Source organism: Arvicola amphibius, chromosome 12, assembly GCF_903992535.2.
Source record: "Arvicola amphibius chromosome 12, mArvAmp1.2, whole genome shotgun sequence".
Taxonomy (NCBI): Eukaryota; Metazoa; Chordata; class Mammalia; order Rodentia; family Cricetidae; genus Arvicola; species Arvicola amphibius.
In genome coordinates this window covers 89,161,034-89,179,176 of record NC_052058.2, presented here as the reverse complement: position 1 = coordinate 89,179,176, position 18,143 = coordinate 89,161,034, and the positions used below count along the sequence as shown (strand labels likewise).

The 18,143-nt window shown below is 48.2% G+C and overlaps 1 protein-coding gene across 1 annotated transcript; it reads left to right on the top strand.

Annotated features, from left to right (window-relative positions):
• The first annotated feature begins 2,559 nt into the window (after positions 1 to 2,559).
• Positions 2,560 to 16,497, top strand: Fcmr (Fc fragment of IgM receptor). The gene is made up of 8 exons (XM_038349850.1): positions 2,560 to 2,682; positions 10,052 to 10,384; positions 11,038 to 11,169; positions 11,998 to 12,217; positions 13,248 to 13,399; positions 13,673 to 13,831; positions 13,943 to 14,001; positions 16,190 to 16,497. Exons 1-8 carry the CDS (start codon positions 2,622 to 2,624, stop codon positions 16,364 to 16,366), a joined length of 1,293 nt encoding a protein of 430 aa, XP_038205778.1. The 5' UTR covers positions 2,560 to 2,621; the 3' UTR covers positions 16,367 to 16,497.
• Positions 16,498 to 18,143: the final 1,646 nt, after the last annotated feature.

Sequence of the window (18,143 nt, the reverse complement as noted above, 5' to 3'; positions counted from 1 at the left end):
ATTTATTTTATTTTATATGGTTTGGTCCTGTGCTGGCCTCATACATGCTGCCAGTCTCTGTGAGTTCATATGGAGTCAGTCGTGTTTGTATCTGGAAGATACTGTCTCCTTGGAGTCATCCACCCCCTCTGGCTCTCACACTCTTTCTGCCTTCTGCCTAGCTCCCTGCACCCTGAGGGAAGGGGACTGATGGAGCCATCCCATTCAGGACTGAGTGTTCCAAGGTCTCTCACTCTCTGCACATCATACAGCTGTGGGTCTCTGTGTTAGGTGGCATCGTCAGCAGGAAGAAGCTTCTCTGAGAAGGCTTAGCCTGATCCCAATATGTCCAGCAGAGTGTCATCGGAAGTCATTTAGTTGCAGGGTTCCATTAGTAGAATGGCAGGATTTGTTTTTCCCCCAGGCCCATGTTCACTCTAGTCTCGGGTCCTTGGCCACCAGAGCAGTGTCAGGTACAGGTGCCATCTCATGAAAGGGGCCTTAATTCCAATCATATACTGGTCGGTTACTCCCACGTTATTTACGCTGCTGTTATACCAGCCTATCATGCAGGCAGGTCACCACTGGGGATCAGAAGGTTTGCAGATGGCCGACCCACTACCCCCAACACACAGGCTAACTCTTGCTTTTCCCCTCATATGAGTTTGTAAAGTGAATCTACGTAGGCTACACATGTTAAATGCTCTGCTCTCATTCACACGGCTTCAGTCCTGACTGGCAGGCTCAGCCAGCAAATTCCAGAACTTCATAGACACGCAGAAATTACATACCAACTATACATAATATACACTTACAGCCACACCATCTACTCGCATTCCACACCATGTACCCCAGAACACACATCACATGCCTACATACCACACAGCGCCCATTTACATATGACACGCGGCTCATTTGCACAGGACGGTGGCTTCACACGTCCACGATGCACTGACACCCACACTCTCACACCCACTATCACACTTCGTACATTCGCTCATCTTCTCCCTCCTCGCTGCCCTCTCTCCTTTCCTTCCTCTCGCCTGCCCCAGGACTCCAAGGCAATCCCAGCCAACGGAGAGCCCAGCTAGCTGCCTGGCAGGAGCAGGCCACTGGGAAGAGCTCTCTAAGTTGGAAGTGTCAACACTGATCCTGGCTGAAACTGAACTGGGTTAGCCACTCTAACCAGAAGCCCGAGGCTGCCCTCAGACAGCAGGCCTACTTGCTGGCTGGAGGCTATCACATGCCAGTTGCTCTGAGCTAGAAGGGACCTGGAGAGAGATGGCCAGGGCAGGGCAGGGCAGAGCAGGGCAGGCTGCTCACGCCCACGCGTTTCCTCTTTCCTCTTCCTCTGCACCTGCTCTGAGCTCACATTCAATCTCCAGGACTGAGGAAATGGTTGCGTTGTGTTTTGGAGAGCATGTGACAGCTCTGGTGTGTGGGTGTGACTGGGGAGCGATGTGCAGTCAGCCAGCCACCAAGGAGCCTGAAATAGGGTGGGGACAAGCCTAGACCAGGGGCCCTGGGCACTGTGGTTAGCCAATGAAGCAGTCCTGAAGGAAAACCTGGGAACCCCCTGAGAAGCTACAGCTTTGCACGTCTCCATGTTAAAGGACTTTAATAGCGTTGCCACACCAGCGGTTTCTGCTGTGCACCAGGCAAGACAGTGACTGTCCCCACGTTATCCACTTGCCCAAGGCTAAAACGTGTCAAGTCTGGACAAACCCTCAGGCATTCCGTGTTGAATCCAAAGTTGTTTTCATGAGCTCTCACGGCCTGGGCTTCTCTCTTCTCTCCATCAACGGCCTTACCCTTGTCACTAGGTGTTCTGAAGACTGGCTCTCCCAGGCTGCGGAGGCTCCAGGCGGAGTTGTTGTGTGACTTGTCACACCTGACTCTTAGCATTGCCCTTCTCTTACCGGTCAGTGGCGTGTGCCTCTGTGAGAGGGAAGACCATTTTGGAGACCGCTGTGGGAGAATGAGGGACGAAGTACAGCTGGGGCACTGGGCAGGCTGTTGCTAAGACCCAGCGCCCCTGGGAATGATATTCTGCCTGCTGGGGTGCCCGAGACTCTGGTGTCTTGCCTTCATTTATTCTCTAGATAGAGTGCAGAGAAAAATAGTGAATTGCTCAAAATCTGTGGTCAATATCACTACAAATAGGATGGTGTTCGCAAGTATTCTTCCGAGGACTTAACTGACGGCCCACAAAGCCTTTGTTGTCGGGGGAGAATTGCAGATGAGTCTGTGTTATCCTGAAGACAGAGAAACAATAAATGACTTTAGTCCAGAAACCAATCAATGCAAAGGAATCCTGGGAGGCCCACTGAGAAAGGTTGTCAAAGCCTGGTAGCTGCCCAGAGTCCTGAGTTTCTTAGAGACCCTTTGAACCCTAGCCACCCATTTTTATGTACTACATGTTTTCTCAACACTAGATTTCCGCTGTGGTTTGCTGATATTTTTTTTTTTTAGACAAAGGCCAGTTAGCAAACAGGACAGATTATCATTTCCTCATTTTTAAACCCTTACCCCTCGGGGGGAGGGGGGCGACTCTCTTTCAAACACCCGACTGTAGAAGGCTCTCCCAGGTGATCGCTGTCCAGGCGATCGCTGTGCCTCCGCGGTACTCCAGGGGCTCGTGGATGGAATCCAGCCTCCAAGGAACCATGTGCCTTTGGTTCTGGTTACTTTGCTCCCTGCCAGGTGAGTACTGCGGGGGGGGGGGGCGGGAGGGTGATACTCCTGGCTGATTACCAGGTTTGAATTAAGCAGGGCTAATTCACTGCCAGCCATCTCCAGCCCTAATGTTTCTGCATGGATTGAGTTGCAGCCCGAGCAAGAGCAGGCATTTGGAGACTGTGAAGTGCTGGCCCCTCCCAACTCACGTAGCATTCTTCCCGACTCCCATCCAGCGCAGCCTCTAGGTTTTCAAAGGCTGAAGGTGTCACGTATCCTAAATATTCACGTATGAGATCTGAAAATAGGTATTTCCTAGGTTTGTTCTCCTTACATCTATTTTCTCTTTTTTTAGATCTTTCTTTTCTTTTGCTCTCTTGAATTGGCAGCTATTGAGTTCAAATGAAGACTGCCTAACCTAGTCCCTAAACTTCATAGCTCAGTTTACAACCTCCTATCCAGCACCCCACTTAAATGGTCACCAAGATCTGGAAATCAATGTGCCTGATGTCTTGCCTGAGAGACTTCACTGTGCCATACAAACCAGCTATCCCATCTGTCCTAACCGTCTCTAATGTTATAATGTCATCCAATGGTTCCAACACCAACTCTTATATTCTAAATGCACCACCCTCTGTTGTATCTTCCAGCCAAACAGGCTCTTCTTTGAACAAATGCTACAGATCCCTGCTCCCGTGCCCTCACTCTGGCTGTCCCTGCTACGGGAACACCATCCCTCCCAGTTTACCATTCACTGCTTCTTCCCAAACCTACTTACCTCTGGTTCTTCAGCACCTTCTGAGTCCAGTGAGACACATCATATTTTGGCTCAGTGTGCTTATCTTACTTGGTTCATCAATAACATCTCCTTTGTGAGAGCTAAGCTTTGTTGAGGATCTGATTGGATTAAGAAACACTTAGGTAATAGTCAGGCTTACCTTTGGATGTGATGGTGAGGATGTTTCCAGAGAAAGTTAACGAAGGGAGAAGCTCTACCTTGCCTGTGGATTGGACAATGGGCTGACTTCACGGATAGAGTAAAAACAGGAAAAAGAGGAAGCTGCTGAGCACTGGGATTCACGTTCCTTGTTGATCCCCCACACCATCCCACCCCGAGATATAATCCAGCACCTTCATGCTTCTGCTACTGTAGCTTCCATCCCATGACAGTCTCTACCAGCTCTTAACCCTCCTCACGCTGTGACTCTTTAATACAGTTCCTCATGCTGTGGTGACCCCAACCATAAAATTACTTTCGTGCTATTTCATAACTGTAAATTTGCTACTGATATGAACTGTAATGTAAATATCTGTTTTCTGTGTTTTCTGACACACTTCAATGACCCCTGTGAAAGGGCCGTTCAACCTCTAATGGGGTCGCAGCCCACAGATTGAGAACCACTGGTCTACACCCTCAAACCGTCAGCCCACACAGACCTTTCCTTACTGAAGTTTCTTCCTGTTAGGTATTTGGTTGCAGCAATGAGAAAAGTAACTAATCCAGGAAATTTATACCAAGACGTGGGACCACTGCTTGAGACATCTGACCTGTGGCTTAGAGGCCTTCAGAACTCGTTTTCGGGAGGCGTTTTGAAACAGGGATGGTTAAAGAAGGTCTAGAACGCTGTACGCAGAAGTTAATTAGGGTATTCTGGTGAGAGCGCATAAGACCAGAGTCTCTCACACAGGAAAACAAGGACTCCTTCAGAACTTGGAGTAGGAGCCATTTGTGTTATAACATGGTGAAGAATCCAGCTGTATCATGTTTGTGCCTCCATAAGCTGAATGCTCCTAAATCAAATGGACTAAGCTGTTTGACCGGAGGATTGTAAATGTGGCATAGCATTCATGCAGTGGCATGGTTATGGCTCGCTGTGTTTACCCAGATTTACAGTGAGAAAGGACAGAAATGTGTGGGAAATGCTCCACTTGGCAAAGAAAGGAGTGTGAACTCAGTTAAAGATGCAAGTAGAGCAAAGAACTGTGATTCGTTCAGAAATTGGTACAGTTAGGGGCGGTCTTAGTTAGGGTTTCTGTCGTTGCAATGAAACACCATGACCAAAGGGCAAGTTGGGGAGGACAGGGTCTATGTGGCTCACACTTCCACATCGCTGTTCATCACTGAAGGAAGTCAGGACAGGAACTCATCAGGGCAGGAACCTGGCTGCAGGAGCTGATGCAGAGGCCATGGAGGAGTGCTGTTTACTGGCTTACTCCTCATAGCCAGTAAGTTTGCCCAACTTATTTTCTTATGGATCCCAGAACTACCACTCAAGGGATAGCAACACCCATAATGGGCTGGGCTCTCCTCCCATTAATCACTAATTAAGAAAATGCCCCCAGAGGCTTGCCTGTAGCCCAATCATTTGGAAGGATTTTCTTTTTTTCTTCCATTTACTTTTTTTTTTTTAAATTTACTTTTCATTTTACATACCAACACCAGTTCCCCTTCCTCCCCTTCTCCCACCCTACCCCATTTTCTCCCCCTTCCCATCCCCAACCCACTCCTCAGAGGGGGTAAAGACTTCCTTGGGGAGTCAACAAGATCTGGGGTACCAACTTGAGGCAGAACCAAGCTCCTCTCCCGGTATCAAGGCTGAGCAAGGTATCTTACCGTAGGGAATGGGCTCCAAAAGCCATTTCATGCACCTGGGATAGGTCCTGGTGTGACTGCCAGGCCCCCCACAACAGATCAAGCCACATAACCATCACCCCCATTCAGAGGGTCTAGTTTGGTCCCATGCAGGTTCCCCAGCTCTCAGGCGTCAGTATTCCATGAGCTCCCACTAGCTCGGGTCAGCTGTCTCTGTGGTTTTCCCCATCATGATCTTGACCCCGCCCCAGCTCATATGATTCCTTCTCCCTCTCTTCAGCTGAACTCCAGAAGCTCATGAAAGCATTTTCTTAATTGAGGTTTCCCTCCTCTGAGATGACTTTAGCTTGTGTCAAGTGGACATAAAACAATCCATCAACCCATCCCAAGGGGAAACCTCCAACTCTGCAATGGGACACTAGAAAAGATGACTTGGGCTTGGTATTTCACCTCTCAAACCAGAAGGTGTAGTGATGAAACCCCAGCTCGTATGTGGGCTTCAGAGGGTGACTTCAGAGAGTCACTTCACACCTTCTACCTAGTAAAGGCAGTGTTGCTCATATGGTATCTGCTGCAATGCTACATACTTTAAGATAGTTGGCCTGTGAATTTCCAGGCAGTTCTCTTCTCTCTGCCTCCTATCTCACCATAGGAAAGAGGGGATTACAGATGCTTATCTGAGATTTTGCAAGGGTTCCAAGGACTGAACTTGGATTGTCAAGTTGAGCCCTCTCCCTGGACCTGCAGTAATTTATTCTTGATTCATTAGCATGAGGATGGGTTTGGTCTTCATCCCTTAGAGGGTATCATTATTTGCCAAGATAGAAAACTCTTTTATGAGCGAGCAGGTCTAGGAAGAATTCTCTTCTGGCTGTTGTTAGATATTATCTTAAATAGTCAATAGAGTCCAAGGGCCAGAGCCAGTTTGGATCTCAGAGGTAGTAACAAGACTAGAAGCAGACACGTGCTGAGCCAGCACCTGTATTTAAAGGGCCCTAGAATAAATGAGTTAGTGCGGAAAGAGCAGGGAAGACACAGGAAGGATCGGTCAGGTACCAAGCTGTGTGCGAGTCCACCATTGCAGGGTAGGTGGAGATGACTAAGTAAGAGAGGAGCCAGCACGCGGACAGCTATGGCAGTAATAGCATCGGGGGGGGCACAAAACGAGGTCGTAGAAGGGAGACTCGGGTGGGTCAAATGCTGCCAAGGGGACCAGTAAGATGGGGACAAACAAGTGACCAACAGAGACTGCCACAACGACAGTTGTCTTGACGTGGATGAGAGCGGTGTCGGTGGACTTTTAGAGACCAAATTTTGATCGAATTTGATCAAAGAGAAATTGAAGGAGTGGATATGAATTTGATGAGACATTTGAGAAAGAAAACAGAAAAGAGCAAACAGCAGGGTTTTCAAGGTGCCACTATCAGGGCTTGTGTGTGAGCTGTCGTGGTGTTGAAGAGAATTCAGCCGATGATGCAGCAGAAAGGGTGATCATTGCAGACAGATGTTCTAAAACAAGAGAAGGGTAGACTCGGATTGCAGCGGAAGGAGTGCCCTGGAAAGGAAAAGAGGGCTGTTTTCCGTGGCAGAACTAAAACCAGGCGACAGGCCTGTTCACATGCAGGTTGCTGTTGATGGGAATGGGACTCTGAGTGGAAAGTTCTCATGCTTTTAAATGTCTTATTACATTTGTTTGGTTTGGATTCGTATATTTGGGGCATGTGCCACAGCATGCATATGGAGGTCAAGGGACAACCTGAAGGAGTCAGCTCTCTTTCTCCATCACGGGGGCACTGGGAACCAAAATTGCCAGGGTTGTCAGCTCGTGCCTTCACCCACTGAGCCATCCCACCAGCCCTCTCATCCTTTTTAAAGGAATTTAGAATTTCACAGTCAGGGCAGGTAGGTAGGGAAAACACTTGCCATGAAAGCATGAGAACCTCAGCTCAGAGCCACAGCAGCCACATAAAAAGCCAGGTTCAGTGGCTCACACCTAGGAGCCAGAGCTGGGGAAGCTGAGGCAAAAGGATGCCCAGGATTGCTGGTGAATGGGTGAGCTACAGGTACAGGTGGAGAGAGCGCCTGCCCCACAAACACACACTTGTAACCTATAGCCCTTTAGATAACACACAAATCGCAAGCAGGTGTCTTCCTTCTTTTGAGCATTCTGCTCCTGATTGGGTTGAATCCCACTGCTGCCTAGAAAATCTCTGGAGTGGCCTCAGCCCTCAAGGCCGGACCTTATTTCACCTTGCTCTGCACTGTGAGAAAGCTACAGAGCAGCATTCACGTCTCAAACGTGTGTTTCCGCCCAACTGTATACTGATGGTGACTTTTCAGACTACGTCATTCCCTCTCTTCGATGGCCAGCAATTTAGTCACCAATTAAATGGCAGACTCCATGCCATTGAATTGCCTCTACAACATTAATATCACATCTGTGGGTTCCTTTAGACACCTTCTCCCACCTCCCCTCTCTTCCCCCCAAACGCTTTTAAATGGCCGAGGATTGTATCTGGGATGTTCATTTAAAAAGTGGGCCCTGCAGCAGCCTAGACAGAGAGAGTGCCCGTGTCCCAGGACGAGACTGCTCATAGGCACCAGCGAGCTCATGTGGACAGCAGCATCTCAAGCTTATGAACTGCAAGGCTGTGCCTGCCTTATCTCTGTCTTGGAAGTCTGTTTTTTTGTAATCCTGGCTAGCTAGTTTACCCTGGAACCTGGCCAGGTTTTTTTGTTTGATTTATTCATTTATTTCTTTATTTATTTGTGATTCCTGTGGTCCCTAGATCAGGTCTCCTCTCATGACTGGAACTTTGCAACTATGTTACCTTCCATTGCCTGAGTCCAGGCAGGAAGCCACCCAGAGAGCTCTGCTGGCAGCAGTTTTAAAGGCTACTGGGTTTTGTGTACGCTCTGCGGAGTTCCCCGGCAGACCACATGCTTCTGGCTGACCCTCTCTGCCTCTTCCCCTCGCTGCCTTGTTAGCTTGGCTTCACTTGTCTATCTCAACGCCTCCTGTGGATATTGTCCAGCCCTTCACCCTTGCCTAACCCCATCTCTAGCCCATTTTCCCCACCTTCCTACACCTCAATGCCCCCCTCTACCAGAAATATCCTAATCTAGAAACCTCCAGCCCATTGACATTCTGGTTTTTTATTTTAACTCTCGTTTGACTAAGTCATTGGAGCTCTTCAGAATGCACACAAACACTCAGTTGCAGGTAAATGCCGGCAAGCTGGCAGGTCTCCCTGCTGTGTTGTTTCTCACATCCCCATCCTGATAGAGGCAGCTCTTGTCCTCTGAAAGGCCCGTCTCACCTCCACCTTAGCCCTCCAGAACACCTAAAGACACACATGCACACTTTACCCTATCAGTCCTTGTGATGCTTAGAATAAGAATGGCCCCCAGAGGTTCATATGTCTGAATGCTTGGTTCACACTTCGTGGAACTGTTTGCGAAGGATTAGGAGGTGTGGCCTTGTTGAAGAGGTGTGTCACTGGGAGTGGGCTTTGAAGTTTAAACTCCACACCATTCCAGCTTGCTCTCCCTTTCTCTCTCTCTCTCTCTCTCTCTCTCTCTCTCTCTCTCTCTCTCTCTCTCTCTCTCTCTCTCTCTCTCTCTCTTTCTCTCTCCTTCCCTCTTACTTGTGGATCTCAGCTACTGCTCCAATACCATGCCTGTATGCCTGCTCCCATGCCCCCACCACCACAATGGTCATAGACTCTAACCCTCTGTAACCATGAGCCCTAAATTAAGTATTCTTTTCTATAGTCTGGCTTGGTCATGGTCCTTTGCCACAGCCATAGAAAAGTAACTAAGCCTTCTTCTCAGTATACGGAGGCACTTGCTGGGCCCCACTTACATGGTCATCTGTGGCTTTAACCTTTTCTGTTGAGGGTTAAATTACACTATCCTTTTCTCCCCTGGCTTGTTGTGGCCCACAGCTTCTGCTCCTCCCCGCTGTGCTCCCTCTCAGACGCACGTATGTTCATAACCACACATGTGCACACACACACACTCATGCCTACCCTGTTTTCGCTCCCGTGAGTTCTCTACACTAGTGACAAATATCACCTTTTCTGTTGCCCTTCATGCCCATTGTCTCAGAGTGCAGCTTGGATATCACTTCTCTGAAAGCTTGTTCTAAGGACACGATCCACTTGGCAGCCTGAATCAGGTGCTCCTGCTTGCTCCCTTTGGGGAGTCCTGAGCTATCTCTCTCCTGGAGTCTATTCCATGTGCTGTAGAAGCAGTCTCCTGGGATGACTTACCACATGATTAATGTATGACAGAAGGATGCACATGAAAGGCATCCAAATGGCTGAATGGTTTGATAGAGTTGGAGGGGGGACTGGGTAGAAGAAAGGATTTGAGGAAAAGGGGATCTTGGAAGGGAAATGTGTCACCTTTCTCAACCCCATACTGAAGTTACTTGGGGGCTGTGTGTCACTGGGGGTCATTCCAGGCATACTGTTTCTCTTTGGAGTAGGCACTGTGGTTGTGTCTAAGCCCTTACAGTCTCAGGTTTAATTATGAGGCTGATGCTGAGGACACGGGATGGGCACATAGTAAGCCTGAATGAGAACAGGACCTTGAAGAACCTGAGCACGAGTCAACAGGCAGAGATCATCCTAGAGCTGAGCCTGGCTAATGCAGGGATAGGCTAGACCTAGGGAAGCATGTGAGGTTGGTCTGGGGTCGACACTAGGTTTGGAGAGATGCCTGAGGTTGAGGGTGTGGCTGAAGTTGAGATACATCCGGATGTAGAGCTTCTTCTGCATTGATTTCTTCTCTCTACAGTATCGGGGACGCTGAAGGTCCTCCCAGAAGTACAGCTGGATGCCGAGTGGGGTGGATCCATTGTCATCGAGTGCCCACTCCCTCAAACAGGTGTGAGGATGTACCTGTGCCGGGAGATGACTGACCCCAGGATATGTGCCACTGTGGTGTCCAACAGCTTCGTCAGGAAGGAGTATGAAGGACGAGTTGACCTACTGCCATGGTTGGATCAAAAGCATTTCCTAGTGGAGTTGACCCAGCTGACCGAAAGTGACAATGGAGTCTACGCTTGTGGTGTGGGTGGACACACAGACCGGGGGAAGACCCAGAGAATCACCCTGAGTGTCCGTCCTGGTAGGTGCTTAGGAAACATTCCCAGCTGAGAAAACAGAGGCAAATTTCTAACTGTGACTGTCCTGTGCCGTGTTAGGCAGCCCAGTGACAATGCAGATCGACACAGCCTAAGACTAACACCCCAGCCTAGAACCTTCTATCCACAGGGGACAAATGGAATAAAATGGATGCTGTGTGTTGCCTGTCCTACCCAGGGCATGAGTGGAGAGGTAGACATTAGGCTGAGGAAGCCAGAAGAAGGTCCGTGGCAGTTCTATGTACTTATCTCATGAAAAGTCTCAGATGAATGGAAAGGAGAAAGACTCACTGATCAAGCCATATCCAGTTCACATTGTTCCTATATGGTCGGGACCTTCATGTCTTCTTACCCCTGACATTTCCTCTCTTCAGTAACTTCCTAACATGCACACGACTGGTTCAGCAGCTTATAATCCCAATAGCCCGATGGTCTTATAGGGAATGCTGGGTGTGCTGGTGGGAAAGACTGGCTCCTTGGGGCAGGGGTGGGGCGGGGGCATGTTCAGTTCCTTTTCTGCTTGTCTCAGGGGACCGTGCTCATCTCCTGACAGCCTCGCCCAAGTCAGTGTCTACTTGAACCTCCAGTTCTATCTCCTCCCTCGTGATCACCAGTGTATCCCTCTTGCCTCCAATAGAATATGAGCCATTCTGGGAAGAAGAGCCTCCACCCGAGCCTCCACCGTGGCTTCATAGATTCCCGCAGGAGCAGATTCCCAGCTGGCTCCATGAGGTTGAACATGTCACTTCTTCTGAATCCATCTCCGAAGGTCAGTCCTTCAAATCAAGATCTACAGAAGAGGGATTTTTTTTTTTAGTTCAAAGAGTGGCTGGCAAAGCGAGAATGGGTTTCCCATGCTTTCTTTGTCCCTGCCTTAAGACAGGGCCTTCATCCTAGAACTAGGACACCAGGCCCTAGTTGGAGGAGTCGCATATCACCACCAGGTGGCACCAAACCAAAGGAACAAAGTGCCCAGTTCACAAATGCCAGCTCCTTTTTCAAAGTCCGGGTAGGGCAGCTGGTTCCCAGCAGGAGGTCATTACACTTTTGGCTACCTGCAGGGCTGTCTTCTGCCTGCTGGCAGCTAGTGGTTTTAACAACTCTATTTGACACTTAAAAGATGACTGTCAGGCTAAGGTTTCCACTGTAGGTCAGCATATACCAGAGAAGTCAGATACACTAACTGAACATCGTTACACGAGGAGACCCTGCTGGGGCCAAGAGAAACAGTGTAACTGGGCAGATCATAGGTCAGCCAGTGTGACTCACAAGGATGGGATAGAAGAGAATAAATGAGCATAGAAAAGCAAGAGACGCCCCACCCCACATCCCCAGCCCCGAGCTCAGTACATGGTAAGTGCTTCTGCCTGTGAAGTCAGGAAAGGCTTGCTGGAGAAAATGATATTTGAAAGAAGCATGCATGAAAATTTTCTGTGTAGATGGCATGCTATAAAGGCATTCTAGGCCCTGAGGACTGCAAGAAAAAAGGTAGCATGTATGGGCAAAAGGGGAGAAACGACTGAGCAAGGAAGACACTCCTGCAGACTGGAGAATGCGGGCAATCACCTCTGTTACCTTTCCCTTCTCTCTCTTGAAGTGACCACACCAGCTCCCTGGACCGAGGCCCCTCCAGCTCACCAGCCCTCCAGCACCGTTCCAGTCACCCACCATCCCAGAGTTTCCAGAACATCTTCCATGACAGCTGCTAGGTCCCCAGCCCTCCTGCCAGCTCCCACAGCCTCAAAGACTTCAGTTCAGCCTGCACTCCGGCCCCTAGCAGCCAGCTACAGCCACCACACCAGACTCCAGGGGCAAAGGTAAGAGTCTGTGTTTAGGGCCTGGGTACTAAGAGCCTTGAAGTCAGCTTGCCCCTTCTTGGCTTTGTCTCCAGGAGTCCCCCGAGAAATGCTGTTTTTGAGTGTGCTATGAAAATGCATTAGTTTCATTTATAAAGATGCGCTTGCCAACAGCCATTTCTGACCTTATAGAAAGGCTTGGGTCTTTCAATCATACAAATTCATTCAGGTCTGTTCTAATGAATAACTAAATGAGAACTTTTAATTAATTTAAAGTAGTTAAAATTAATTACTAATTAATAAATGTTCAAATTATGCTCATCTTTTTTTTCTTTTCCTTTTTAATGCCGCTTACACTCTTTAAATTCCCTATTTAGGTCCTAAATATCGGACCTAAATGAACCACTAGGGGGCAGCCTTATAGCAAATGCGCAAGAAAACCCACAAGTATTTTACAGTCTGAGCGAAGATGAACTCCCAGAATCATTCGAATCCTATAAGCGAGGGAACTGGGGCAATGAAGTATAAGTGGTTTCAGTGAAAACAGGACTCTTGATTCCTATTTCAAAAATCCACGCAATAAACATTTTCTAAATGTCAACTACATGCCTGGCACCATGCAGTGTCTTAAGATGTTAAAAAGATAAAGACTCCAGGTCTGGTTAATGCAAGTCGGCCGTGAAAAGGTTTCTCGTGGCGGGAACAGGAGCTGATATCGAAACTGCTATAGACCAGGCACCTTCAATTCTTTGTATCTCCTTTGTTTTATAGCCCTGACAAATTTGTGGCAGGTTTTATGGTTCCCATTTATAAGGAAATACGGCTCAGGGAAATTAAGACTCGCTCAAGACTACATACCCAGTAAAATGCGGAACTTGAATTGAACCCAAGACTCCTGTCCCCATAAACAAATCTCCTTGGTGGGGTGATGGAGGGGGTTTTGTTCACAAAGGGTCAACTCTGAGTCATCTCCAAAAAAGGGTGTCCGCACCGTCTCTTTTCCTCATTTACAGTCTCTGTTTTCCTTTCCCTTTTTTTCCCCCTGGCCAAGAACACTCCACCACAACCCACAGTATGAGAGAGAAGACCAAGGGCTGCACATCCCCGTCCTAGAATTTCACATCCTGATTCCGGCCTTCCTGGGCTTTCTTTTGCTGGTTCTTTTGGGACTGATGGTAAAAAGAGCCGTTCAAAGAAGGAAAGGTGAGCAGCTTGAGTCTCTGAGTTTCCGTTGGAAGAGCTGAGATAGCAAAATAGAGCAGAGCATTCAGATCCAGCTTGAACTCCCAGGGACCGTGGATGGGAGATGGAACCTAGGAGGGCTTTGCCCTTCCTCCTGCGTTCTGCACCCTGGGCGTCTATGCATAGCTCACACACTTCCAGGCACCAGAGAGATGTGCATTAGGGGGGAGGATATACAGGTGGCCACTGGCATCTGATGTCATGTCCTTTTCTCTTCCCGGTGACTCCCTGAAGCCTTTTCCAGGCGCGTGGGCCGAGTGGCGATGAGGATTCGAGGCCGGGAGGCGTCCCGCCAGTTCCCCGCACAGCGCCCGAGTGCCCCGCAGAGACCGCGCTCGCAGAACAACGTCTACAGCGCCTGCCCGCGGCGTGCGCCCATACCTGACCGAGTAGGTGAGCGTACGCACGCGTGATGCGTGGAGACGGGTTCCAGAGGGGCGCAGGGGACGGGTGGCGGCCAGGCCTGGAGAGGCCCAGCCCTCACGGCTTTCTTCTGCCCCGTAGGCCCAACAGAGGCTCCACTCCTCAGTACCCCAGCCTCAGCAACCCCCGCCCCGCCGCAGGTAAGCTCCGCCCACCCCACCCAGTGATCGGTGCTCAGCCCCGCAAGCGTGCCCCTCTAGTCCCGGGTACCCCGATCGCTTGTATCCGGTTCCTAGGTTGAAGCTCTCGGGAGAATTCTGGTTCCCTTACTTACCTGGTCAAGCATTTCTCTTGGGATAAATGGATGCTGGGTGGCTTTAGTCAAGTAGAGAATGATAAAAGATGTGTAACCCTGCAGCGACCGTAGTGTAAAAGGGACACTTAGGTTTCTAGAAGGCTAGAGAGGGTGGAAGCTACCCTGACAGTTTTAACTCAGTGTGAGGGAGAACATGCTGGAAAACTCATTTAAAATGAGAGGCGGTAATGTGGCCATCAGTCTTTATCCGAAGTGATGGGGCAGAGATGCAGATGTTCAAACAGAACAGATGTGTCCTTTTGTTTTTCCAAATTAAGGAAAAATTCTTTAAGTATTCGCAACATCTAAAACAGTGGGTTTTGTAGTCAGAAAAATCTTAATAAGGGCACTGTGTGTGTGTTAATTAGTGATAATTAATTAAATACAACAGACCTAAAAAATGCAGAGCTCAGGACATGGAGGCCACGTCTTCCTCTGAAGTCAAGGTTCAAACCAGAGGGACCAGAAGAAGTGGCTTAACCCATGACACCAATCCAGGGATATTTGCTCTAACAACCCCAACAAACTTCCATGTCTATGGTCAGTATTCACTCACCAAACCAAATCCTTATTGCTACCCCCAGGGAAAATGGCTTGTTTATGACCATGACCCTGAATTCTCATATCTCACTTCCATTCACCTCCCATTAGCTGCTTGCGGGCACATCTGTCTTGAAGGGAAGTTATGAATGTCATGCCTGGTTGGCAATATATTGATTAAATGATCATGTGTCTGGCTAAAAGGGGAATAAACCTGTAGTCACCTCCAGCCTCTTGAATGGGTCCTCTCACCCACCTAAACTCCCCAGTAGTCCCCAAGGCTTGGGGGGTGACTGGCCCAGCAGAGTCTGTCACCTTTTCCTGTGGATCTGCCCTATGGTCATACAGACCCTCTTCTGGTCTGCCTCTCACTCAGTGCTGACCCTGCCTCCCTCTGTGAGACCCTTCTTTCACTTAGGATGAAAAAAATCTTGACAGGATAAATTCACAGAGTACATATGCTCAATGACTTCATTCAGTCTTTATAGTGAATATATTTTTAATTTATTTTTTTATGTGCATTGGTGTTTTTGTCTGCTTATGTCTGTATGAGGGTGTTGTATCCCCTAGAATTGGAGTTGCAGAGAGCTGCTGCCATGTGGGTGTCTGGGAATTGAACCCAGGTCCTTTGGAAGAGCAGCCAGTGCTCTTAACCTCTAAGCCATCTCTCTAGCCCCATAGTGAATATATTTATTGTCTATGAGAGATGTGTTTTTGAAGCAAGCTTCTGCTGTTTCTTTTTTTTTCTTTTCTTTCTTTCTTTCTTTCTTTTTTTTTTGGTAAAATATAAAATGTAGAAGTTCTTTATACCGAATACTTCCTGCATTCAAAGGATTGCTCTTCTAATTCTTAGAACTTCAGATGACTGATCTCAGTGTCTGCCACGACATACTTCTGTAGCTATTACAGTACTTGTACCCTGTTGGAGTCTTGACATAGCCTTGTCTTCTGAGAACTAGCTGCCATGAAGGAGGAGTCCTAAAGCTTCTGCCTGGCAGAGAGAAGCACCCTAGTGCCCACATCACCTGCAATCTTCCTTCCTCAGCTGCCCAGCCCTTTTCTGGAATGTGGTCTTGTGCCATGTCATGGCCTCCCCAAGTCCTTGCAGAGGTATAAGAAATGACTCACCCTACCTCTGAATAGTTGCCGGAGAAGGTGCATATTTTTCCTACAAGTCATATCCCTTTATCCCCAAGGGGAGACTTCTGCAGGTGGGCCTCCTTCACACCGTATGATTTCAGTCTGAACCCCATGTAAAGCATATCCTGCCCACATTAGAATGAAGTAGTTTCCAGTTATTTGGGGGTGAGACTGCACCCTGAAAACAACCCTGGGGCTGGCCCACTTAATGGAGTTCAGCCAATTCTGCACCATTATCATCTGGAACCCAGCAACCATATCCGTGTTGTTCCATTTCCTGCAATGGTTATCCACCTAAACAGATGCTAAAATCAAGGAGCCAGAGCTACTGACACTCCTTTGGTTGTTCCCAGGTACTTGAAGTCCCCTGGCCTCACATCCCACCTCTGAATACAAGCTGTGAGTACGTGACATTGGGCCACCGACCTGCTGTCAACGTGGAAGACAGTGATTCAGACGATTACATCAATATTCCTGGCCCATGTCATCTCCCCAGCTGTCCCCCAAGGCCCAGATCTTCGTGCCAATGAGTCATGCCTGTCTGCTGATGTCCAGCACCTTTTCAGTTTGTTATAGAACCCTGGTTACCTCCCATGTCCCATACCCCAACTTGAGTCTTGCCTGATTATCTAAATGCCTTAAGAATGGTCCTATTACAATAATTTTCACCCCATTGACGCCCCCTGCACTCATCAGGAGAGCTCTGGACATACAGAGCATTTATTTGTCATGACGGCACCTGTCCCTTCTGTGCCACCTAACATCCTAGGGGACCTACAAGATGCTTCATCACTACTGGTCACATGGTCTTTGCTGCCCTACCCCTAGTTCATGTGGCATCAGACTGGAACATAAGCCTGGCTGATATTTCCAGGCCCTGAACCAAAGGGCATAATGAGCTTCTACTTTTCTTGAGTCCCATGTCAAGGGCAACATATTTAATATGATGACTTATTCTAAATTTTTAGAACTAAGTTTTTGTTAGTGTTAGGGATACCACACACACACACACACACACACACACACACACACATGAATTCTCTTTAACTCCCCATCACTTGGTATAAATAACATGACACCAGCATCTCTCTCTTTCAGAAAGTCTTGGCTATCTCCTACCTTCTTCTTAGCACCTTCACGTTGATCTTAGCCAAACTATCACCTCTCTCTGCTTTCAGAAATACAGCCATTTCCTTGTCAATTCCGGACAGCTCATAGCAAGACATGGGAGCAAAGCACCCTGGGGGATCCCACGAGGTCAGGGTTCTGCACTAGCACTTCCAGCTCGGAAGAAGAGACATCCCACTCACTCATGCTTCTTGTCTGATACTTAGAGCAAGGGTAGAGTCAGGCACATTTGTAATTGACATCAGCTGCAGAGTTCAGGCATAGCATGAGGCAGGAGAATGCCAGTTCTTGCATTTGAGAAGAAGGCCTTTCCCAGATACACAACACAAGCTCCCTGAACACTTTCCTAGAAATAGAAGGAAGTGGTACCTGAGTCGAGCTGCCTTTCTTCACAAGGAATAGCATCACAGATTGAAGCCTGCATCCAGGTACAAAGTCACTCTGAGCTTGACACATCATATTAAACAGATAAGGAAAGAATGGTATCATAAGCAAAGAGGGGTACTTGGGGAAATCAGGGAGTGGGGTGGGTGGGAAATCAAGGAAAAGGTGAAGTTCGGGGATGAATCAGCTCTGTTTTAGCCCACATTGTAGCTTTCATAATTTAGTCTTCAAATTAGTGTCCTTTGGTGGAGCGATAACTGTAGACGGAAGTTTCTGTCCCACCTGCTCCCACAGCTGTTCAGTCCCAAAGAAACACGCAGAGGCTTATATTAATTATAAACTGTTTGGCCTCTTAGCTCAGGCTTATTATTAGCTAGCTCTTACCACTTAAATTAACCCATAATTCTTATCTATGTTTAGGCATGTGGCTTGGTACCTTTCCTCAGTGAGACATTCTTATCTTGCTTCCTCTGCATCTCACTGACTACTGCAACTCTGCCTTTCCTCTTCCCAGAATTCTCCTAGTCTGGTTGCCCTGCCTATACTTCCTGCCTGGCTACTGTCAATCAGTGTTTTATTGAGCCAATACGAGTAACAAATCTTTACAATGTACAAGAGCATTCTCCCACGGTATATGACTCAGAGGTTAAGAGCCCTGGCAGCAATTCCAGAGGACCTGGGTTGGATCCTCAGTACCCACATGGCAGCTTACAACTATCTTTAACTCTAGTCCCAGGAGATCAACATACAGGCAAGCATAACACCCATACACATGAAGATAAATAAAATCCCAAG

Excerpts from the sequence above, each read along its gene's own strand:
- Fcmr (XM_038349850.1), top strand. The coding sequence starts at position 2,622 with ATGGAATCCAGCCTCCAAGGAACCATGTGCCTTTGGTTCTGGTTACTT. Across the intron at positions 13,400-13,672 it reads AGCCGTTCAAAGAAGGAAAG|CCTTTTCCAGGCGCGTGGGC; the intron begins GTGAGCAGCTTG and ends GACTCCCTGAAG. Across the intron at positions 13,832-13,942 it reads GCCCATACCTGACCGAGTAG|GCCCAACAGAGGCTCCACTC; the intron begins GTGAGCGTACGC and ends TCTGCCCCGTAG.